At 43.6% G+C, this 9,096-nt stretch overlaps 2 protein-coding genes across 2 annotated transcripts; both read right to left on the reverse strand.

The window, feature by feature from the left end:
* Nucleotides 1-244: 244 nt before the first annotated feature.
* LOC120596733 (olfactory receptor 4D10-like) lies at nucleotides 245-3,825 on the reverse strand (the record flags this gene model as incomplete). Its single annotated transcript, XM_039855197.1, has 2 exons — nucleotides 2,896-3,825; nucleotides 245-419 (listed from the first exon to the last, which is right to left on the reverse strand). Coding segments are annotated over exons 1-2 (1,105 nt in total), but the record flags the coding sequence as incomplete, so codon positions are not given.
* Nucleotides 3,826-8,077: 4,252 nt separating this feature from the next.
* On the reverse strand, nucleotides 8,078-9,085 carry LOC120596734 (olfactory receptor 4D6-like). The gene has a single exon (XM_039855198.1). It carries the CDS (start codon nucleotides 9,083-9,085, stop codon nucleotides 8,078-8,080), a length of 1,008 nt encoding a protein of 335 aa, XP_039711132.1.
* Between the last annotated feature and the right edge of the window lie 11 nt (nucleotides 9,086-9,096).

Below are 9,096 nucleotides of genomic sequence, written 5' to 3' on the forward strand. Positions count from 1 at the left end.
TAATGCAAGGGTTTGGCGATCGCAAGCTCTCTGTCATGGGCCGTCATGACAGAGAGGAACAAAATATCTGCCCCAGTGGCAAAGTGGGAGAACGAGATCTGTGCCATGCAGCCATTGGAGGGGATGGTTGTCCTCTCTGACAAAAGGTCTACCAGGAACTTGGGAATAGTGACAGGTGAAAAACAATGTCCATGACTGCTTTGTTCCGTATAGGAAGTCTGCGGGGGTGTGGATTGGGACTCACAGGTGGTGTTTACCACGATGAGGGCGTTGCCCAGCATGGTTGTTACAGACACAGCAAGGAAGAACACAAACAGGAAACCCTCCGGCTCCCAGAAGCGAGTGAGATCCAGGAAGACGCATTCCTTCCCATTCGTGCCGTTGCTCTCCCCCAAGATGGGGGTCAGCCTCCTCCAGGTCTGCCTCGGGGGAAGACGTGTTAGGATTAGGGGTACGACGTCATGAGGTGGCAACGTCATTTATCAGGTATTGTCATAAGGCTCTTTCAAGCATCCAGGTGATCATGACTGCTCAGAAGACTGGTCTGGAAATTGTTTTTCCTGATGATTCCTCTTTCCTACTGTAAATACCCGGGGTTGACAGGAAGAGCTGACACACTCCTATGTCCTTACTCTGACCAGAGGGAGATGGACAGACTATGCTCATTTGATTGTGGCTTATCTTATGTCCTGTAAGATAAGCCATGTACCATGCTTTCTATTTCACCAAAGGTTTTCATTTGCAACATCGCATCTTGATTTTGATTTTTATGATGTCCCTAGTGGTTTTCAGAGTGTTTACGATTAACTCCATTTTATATAGGGAGCTCAGAGCAGTTAATGACTTGCCCACGTTTGCATAATTTCAAAATGAGTAAGTGGCAAATCGAGGATTTCAACTCAAATACTTTTTATGACTAGACAGATGCCCTCCTTGAGCGAATTTTTGTCAGACTCCTCTGAACCCTGTTTTTGAGGGCTGAATCTCAGCCTTCTGTGTCTTTCCTTGCTGAGCCTAATTTTAGCAAGATTTCTGCTACATCGTCTTGGCAAGAAGCCCCTACCTTTGATATCTGATCCAATTCTTCACCCTTTGTATGGAACTCCATGTATCTAAATTCTTGGCTTGTCTTTGACCAGAACCTTGCGTTGCCAATTGCGCAAGAACCCCCTTATCCTTGATGTCTCCCCTTAGATTCCATCCAGGGATCCCTTCACTCTGTTAATTGGCTGTCAATCCGCTTTTGTCCTCGTTGTACTTGGACTGAGCTTAATCTCTCTCCTCTATTGCAATAGTCTTGAATCAAATCTGTCTTGTCATTTTAGAAAGAGTCTGGTGAGTAAGTTTTTAAAACCGTCTCCAGAGGTTATTCTAATGTACCATTGAGCCAGATCAGAGAGTCTGAGGTTTACTTTGGTTTATCGGAATTATAGTGGGTAGGTAAGGCTTGAACAGTTAATTAAATAGCCTGACTCCTTAATTCTTATATCCTCCTTAAAAAAAAAAAATAAAAGAGAAGAATCAGGCCCTCAGAAGTGCTCCTTCCTGCACTCTGGGATACAAGGACTCGCCTGGGCCCACAGGGCTCTTGGTACAATGTAGAGCTTCAATCATTATTCTGAGCACATGTAAGTATCACAGAGAAACTGATCCTTAAAGCTTCGTGATCTCAGAGGCGACTGAACTGAACCCGCCTCACTTTAGGAGTAAGCAGAGAATTATGTACATTTTTCCAGAAGCAGTCTTTGAATTGGTGAAACATGGAGAAGTGAACAAATTTTTTCAAGTACTTCCGTGATTTTGTGTTTGTTTGTTGTGAGAACACTGAAGACCTATGCTTTAATAAATTTCAAGTATACGATATTATCACCTAGAGTCACATTGTTGTCCATTCGATACCAGGATTTACTTCTACTTGCTTTGCCAGGTGCCAAGGATACAGCAGTTAGTGAAGAATGATCCTCTGGGTGAAATAGGAAGAGAGAGAACAGGTCCTCAGTGCTGTGCTGGATCCCACCAAGCACAGGGCACCGAGGGGCTGCGGTGGGGCGGGGCGGGGCGGGGTGGCGTGTGGCCAGTGGGCTTTGAAGGAAGTTCAGGGCAAGGACCAAGCACGAGGTCACAGAACTCATAATTGGTGAGGTCCACATTGTAACTCACACCGAGTGAGCTTCAGGGCCCCTGCTGCCAAGCTCAGGTGCGTGGGTTGCGAGTTAAATAGTCTTCAGGCTATTACGTGAAGGAGGTATCCCAGGTGAAACTTAATTTGTCAGTAATTACCTCATTAAGATGCGATTGCTTCATGAAAGACCATGTAGGGTCCGAATACCCACACGTTGCTATTTTCCTATATGTGTCTTGGCCCCCTTCCTGGTAACACGGAGAAATGTAGTGGGAATTTCTGAGTACATCTATATTTTTGCTTTTTCTTAGTTGAAATTTTTATTTGGACAATTGCAGATTCCCATGAACTCGTAAGAAATAACAGAAATATCCCATCTTAATTCATTTCCCCTAGTGATCATTGCACAATGTATATGCATATCAAAACATCACTGTATGTCATTTTTGTCAATTCTCCTTCAGTAGAGCAGGAGAAAAACCTACCATTCCAACGTAATAAAATCATGCGAGCATGTTTTGATTATTTAAAATTTCTTCCAAGTCTGTGTTGCAAAAGCAACATCCGCCTTTCCATCTAACGATTTCTCTACTTTCCTTTGTAACACGAAACCCACCTTTTGCATTATAATTTCATGCTATTCGGAATCTTTGAAAGTCATGTGTATCTTGCTAGAAATATACAAATTAACTAGACATCTTTTAGTAAAAACAGTTTATTTGATGAACAAAGGTTTTCAAAGGGGAGAGAAAGAAGGAGCCACCAGCCTATACCGTGTCAGAAGGCAGGAGTTTCCTCTTCAGTCTCCTCATGGCTGACTTCATCTCCTGGTTCCTCAGAGTGTAGATCAAGGGGTTCAGCAGAGGGGAGATGACAGTGAGGGTAGCAGAGATGGCTTTGTCCGTGGGGAGGGTGGTGAAGGGCCGGGCATAGACATAGATGCCAGGCACAAAGTGCAGGGTCACCACAGTGATGTGGGAGGTGCAGGTGGAGATGGCTTTCTTCCTACCGTCCCCTGCCTGAAATTTCAGCATCATTAGGATAACTGTGTAGGATACTAGCAAGAAGATAAACCACAGGGTAGTGACTAAGCCATTGTTGGAAATCATCAGGAGCTCCAGTGCAAAGGTGTCAGTGCAGGCAAGTTTGAGGACCTGAGGGACGTCACAGTAGAAAGTGTCAAGGATATTGGGCCCACAGAAGGGGAGTGGGAGCAACAGGGCAATCTGCACGATGGAGTGGGTAAAGCCCCCCACCCAGGCCGCCACTATTAACCCAGTGCAACGGCCCCTGCTCATGATGGTCACGTAGTGCAGGGGCTTGGAGATGGCCACGTACCGGTCTAACGCCATCACCGACAAGGAAAATACATCCACCCCTCCAATGAGGTGGAAGAAAAACATCTGGGCGAAGCAGCCACCGAGGGAGATGGCTTTCCTCTGCGACAGGAGGTCCACCAGAACCTTGGGAGCTGTGATGGAGGAAAAGCAGATGTCGGCGATTGATAAATTACGGAGCAAAAAATACATGGGGGTGTGCAGGCGGGACTCGCAGGTCACGGTGACCATGATGAGGAGGTTCCCCAGCAGCGTCGTCACGTACACCACAAGTAGGAAAAGGAACAAGAGCAAGCTCAGTTCTCGTTCCTGGGTCAGGCCGAGGAAAATGAATTCTTTTACCCTGGTGCAGTTTGTAAACTCCATTGAGTTTCAAGCTACTTCCTATGAAAGTCCTCGGCTGTTTACTCTGTTTTCTTCCTAAGCGTTGGGAACGTCACTCGGGATGTTCCTCATGTGGCCGGAGCGTTTGGGATTTGTTGAGTCGTCCCAATTTTTAAGATTATTCAGAGTTTGGTGATCAAATCCAATGATCACATGCAAGGTCATTTAATAATACTTTTCCTGTAAAACCGTTTTTGGAGAGAATGACCAATTATGTTAAGTGCTGACAGTTACATAGCATAGTCTAATTAATTTATTTTAATTTTAAAATTGTATTCAAGTTTTATTCCATGCATATCAAATGTCGGGAACTGTGTGGAGCATTAAATACAAAGCCAAGTAAGACATGGTTGCAGCCGTTGTAGACTGAAGAGTCTACAGGTCTAATATTCATCATAGGAGCAAATATTCTGGTGACTTCAAGAGGGTCTCGTGGTGTTGCCGAAAAAAGAGGATGTCGTTCTTTTTCCTGTTGCAGGGTTGCTATGGCATGACTCGGTTTTCTTGCTCTTGGCTATTGAATGGTGAATTGCTTAGAAATGTGGCCTGTTCATCCATGGAAGTCACGTGTTATTGTGACTACTTCATACTAATTAGATTACTGGCTTAATAATTATTTTCAAATGTTTATAATATGCTATTGCGAAATAGATCGAAAGCATGTATAAATACGAATCTCAATGACCACTTGTAATTCATTCATGTCGTGGAAAACACACTGAAACATGAGAGAAATTTTAAGTGCTCCATACTACAGTTAACGTAGCCATGTGCTGTACAGCAGTCCTCTAGAGCTTCTTCGTTTCGTCTCAGTGATGCGATCCTTGCTTGAGTGTGGGGAGAGAATAAAGATAGTGACTGGCTCTGAGAAGTGGTCCATATGCTTCAATATCCTCTCCTCTGCCTCTTTCCCTTTGTGGATCAAAGATAAGAGAGTGGAGGGAACAAACAGCAGGGGAGACGTTGGTACTGTGAGACTAAGGCCTGTTTCTTAAAAATCATCATGCTTAGGAATTTTATAATATGTGTTCCATGTCATACTAGGCAAGTGAACATTTATTGCGATCTCCGACTGTATATGGATAAGTTGGACCACATTGTCAGAGGGCTTACAGCCTATGGAAAGTGGGTGATTTGTGTAAATTGCTGCACATAGTGCATAAGAAAATGCGAAATGAATCATGAGCGAATTAGTGGTAGATTAGGCTGGGCTAGGAGTTGCGATAGGACATTTCACGATTTCCAGCAGTAACATAGGCTACTATATGTTGAGTGCTTTCTATGTGTAAAGAGGTATGAGAAGTTATTTAATTTTTATCACCGTCCTTTAGCGATGTTATTCTTATGAAAGATGTTATGAATCAATGCTTGGCTGAAGGGAAGAGATGGAAATAGGATGGAAGAAACAGTTGTCTTTTCCCCTTCAATCAGAGAGATATATATAGTCTAATTTAATATCATATATAGAGAGAGTTGAATTTTGTATAGTAAGAATGTTTGATAAAGTCTGTCTGAAGATGAGAATTTGGCAGAAAGGGGCTCTGGAAAGCCAATTTCCATTGACCTGAGTCTGAGGTAGCGTCACCGCAAAGCAACTCAGTCTCACAGCGCATGATCCCGTCTCTGACAGCGAAGGGAAGGCATCGCTGAAATCTCTCTTAACACAGTATCCCTCTTCCCAGTGACTAACACCCACCTTTGTCGTTTCTGCCACTGAGACCATCTTGGCTCTGAAGCATTTACTATACCTGGAAAATATCAAAGTCAAACTATTTATACATAATCAAAATAACGTCTCAACTTCACTATGCATAACCCTAACCTTAGCTAGAAGTTTAATGTCTTTACCTGATTCCTGTGATCCTGAAACTCCAACTGCAAGATGCATGCTATCAGGTGCAGTGCAGAAGAGAATACCGGTGACGTGAATTCTTGAACATTTTGTTTCTGAAGGTAAGGTCCTTTGGAAGACTAAAGATCTTACAGTGCCTTTGCTCCGTTTTCAGGAGAGAAAGGGCAGGTTCAAAGAATCACATCTTCAAGAACTTCCATTCCGTGCCTGTCTTATGTAGAAATCCCTGAGCCTCGGGCCTAAGATAAGAATTGCAAAGGGAATAATTTTGGACAAGAAAATGGAAGTCTAGAGCCTGATTCTGCCATTGGTGATGAAGTTGCAATGGGAGTTATTAAAAAGTTACCGAGACATGCATGTGTGTACACACACATTTTGATAAGTGTCCAAATTATTTAGAGACAGTACATCTATCCCCTTATCTGCAGCTCAGTGAGAATGTTGTGAAAACATGCCAAATATTGTGCCCCAGAGACTCCAAGAGTCCAATTTTCATGGCTTGCAAGGCTCAGAGGACACTATATTACAAGCGAGTTTCAATTAGATGGCTAAAACCTGCAAGAAGAGAAATGGACCTCAAGTCCTTTGCTACCAGTTTGGATTCTAATTATACACAGGATGATTATAGTCTCTCGATGTTGGTCTGATTCCCCACATGTAGAGACACATGGGTTAGACAATACTTGAGGAACGCATATATTTCCTCTTTTCGAACAGTCTACTCTTATGGAATCTCTCAATTTGGATACAGCTAGTGATTGAAGACAAAAATCCATTTATCGAACGGTTCGATCTTATCAAGAATGCACTTCCATGTTTTCCAGAATGATGTTAGCTTTGCATTTAACTGCTGTCCCACTTCATTTTAGTACATTAAACCCATCTACAAAGATCAAAACTGCATGAGGCAGGTTGTGTATTTGGGATGGGTAATTCCTTTTTTTTGGTCCAGCTTTATTGAGTATAATTGACATCTATCATTGTGATACATTTATATATTACAGAAAGGATTGTCATTATAGTGCCAGCTAACACTTTAATCACCTCACGGAATTAGCAGTTCTTCTTTGTGGTGATATCATTCAAGATCTAGTCTTTCAGCAACTCCAAGTAGACGATATGGTATTGTTAACAGCAATCACCATGACATACATTAGATCTTTATAACGTATTCATAGTACAGCTGGAAGTTCGTGGCCTTTGACCATCATCTCTCCATTTCTCCCCCACACCCCCCACACCCTAGCGCTTGTCAAGCACCATTCTTCTCTGTCTCTATGAATTCAGATGTGTAGATTCCACATATAAATCATACAGTGTTTGTCTTTCTCTGACCTATTTCACCTAGCACAGTGCCCTCGAGGTCCACCCATGTTGTTGCCAATGGCAAGATTTTCTTTTCGATTATAGATGATGATATTCCATTGGATGAATGGATGGATGGAAAACAGATAGTAGCTCAATGTCTACAGAGGGATGAATGAATAGAGAAGAGATGATTACATATGTGTATACATGTTCCAGAATGATGAATATATATATATATATATATATATATATATATATATATATATATATATATATATATATATAGTATATGTATATATTCCAAATATATACACCGTCTTTATCCATTCATCCATCTCTAGAAACTTAGGTTGTTTCCTTATCTTGGCTATTGTGAATAACGCTGTAATGAACCTGGGAGTGTCGATACCCCTTTGAGACTCTGATTTCATTTCCTTTGGATATATACCCATAGATGAGATTGATGACAGGGTAGTTCCATTTTTAGCTTTTTGAGGAACCTCTACACTGTTTTTCCGTAGCGGCTACGTCAATTCATATGTTCGCCAATAAGACACAAGCAAGAGCTAATGCTTATCTCTTGTCTTTTTGATGATAGCCATTCTAACAGGTGTTAAGTGATATCTCATTGTGGTTCGGGATAGAGGGGTAGATAATAGGGAATGTTGACTGTGTGTCTGATTAATGCCAGGGGTGGTGCTACCCATGGCAACTATCATATTCTCAACATTTATCATGCTTCGTTCATAACAATCTTGTGAGTAGACGATGTTCTTTCCATATCACAAGTGATGAAACGCAGGGAAAATATGTCAGCCGAGTGTCACAAATAATACCCAAATAGCCTTTCGGTTGTCAATTTCAATCTTTTACCCCATACATGTCCCAGTGCACAAGCCTGTAGTTTGTGTAATTTCATGTCTTCCTTTTGTTCTTACATTCCCTCTCATAGAGTCAAAGGGCTATGAGGATGTACAGAAAAATGTGGAGAATGAGCCAGCTGTCTACCTGACCCTTAGGAAGCAGTCTGAGAAAACCAGATCAGAGCTGGATTTCCAGTGTTAATGTGACTATTCACCCCAGTTCACTGCTCTCGGAAGGTCCAAGTTTCCTCCTCAGTCTCTTCACAGGTGACTTCCTATCCTGGTTCCTTGGGGTGTAAATCATGGGGTGCAGCCTGGGGATAATGTCTGTGTTATTGATGGACACGACCGTGTCCATGGGCAGCACCTTGAAGGGCCGGCAGCAGATGGAATCGCAAGGCACAAAGTGAAGCGTCACCACCAGGATGTGGGAGGGACAGGTGGAGAGGGCCCTTTTCCGACCCTCCCCACAGTGAGCTCTCAGCAGCATCACCGGAATGACAGTGTAGGACCCCAGGAGCAGGAGGAACCACAGCAGGACCACCAACCCATTGTTAGAGATCATGAGACGCTCCAGGGCAGAGGTGTCAGTGCAAGCCAGTTTGACCACCTGGAGTACATGACAGTAGAAGGCATCCAGGACATTGTGGCCATGTCCTGGGGGCGAAAGCATCAGCATGATGTGGACAATTGAGTGCAAAGAGCCACCCACCCAGGAAGCCACCACCAGGGCCACCCACACCTCTCTCCTCATAATGGCCACATAATGCAAGGGTTTGGCGATCGCAAGCTCTCTGTCATGGGCCGTCATGACAGTGGCAAAGTGGGAGAACGAGATCTGTGCCATGCAGCCATTGGAGGGGATGGTTGTCCTCTCTGACAAAAGGTCTACCAGGAACTTGGGAATAGTGACAGGTGAAAAACAATGTCCATGACTGCTTTGTTCCGTATAGGAAGTCTGCGGGGGTGTGGATTGGGACTCACAGGTGGTGTTTACCACGATGAGGGCGTTGCCCAGCATGGTTGTTACAGACACAGCAAGGAAGAACACAAACAGGAAACCCTCCGGCTCCCAGAAGCGAGTGAGATCCAGGAAGACGCATTCCTTCCCATTCGTGCCGTTGCTCTCCCCCAAGATGGGGGTCAGCCTCCTCCAGGTCTGCCTCGGGGGAAGACGTGTTAGGATTAGGGGTACGACGTCATGAGGTGGCAACGTCATTTATCAGGTAT

This window comes from Pteropus medius, unplaced genomic scaffold (genome assembly GCF_902729225.1).
Source record: "Pteropus medius unplaced genomic scaffold, Ma_sr-lr_union100, whole genome shotgun sequence".
NCBI lineage: Eukaryota > Metazoa > Chordata > Mammalia > Chiroptera > Pteropodidae > Pteropus > Pteropus medius.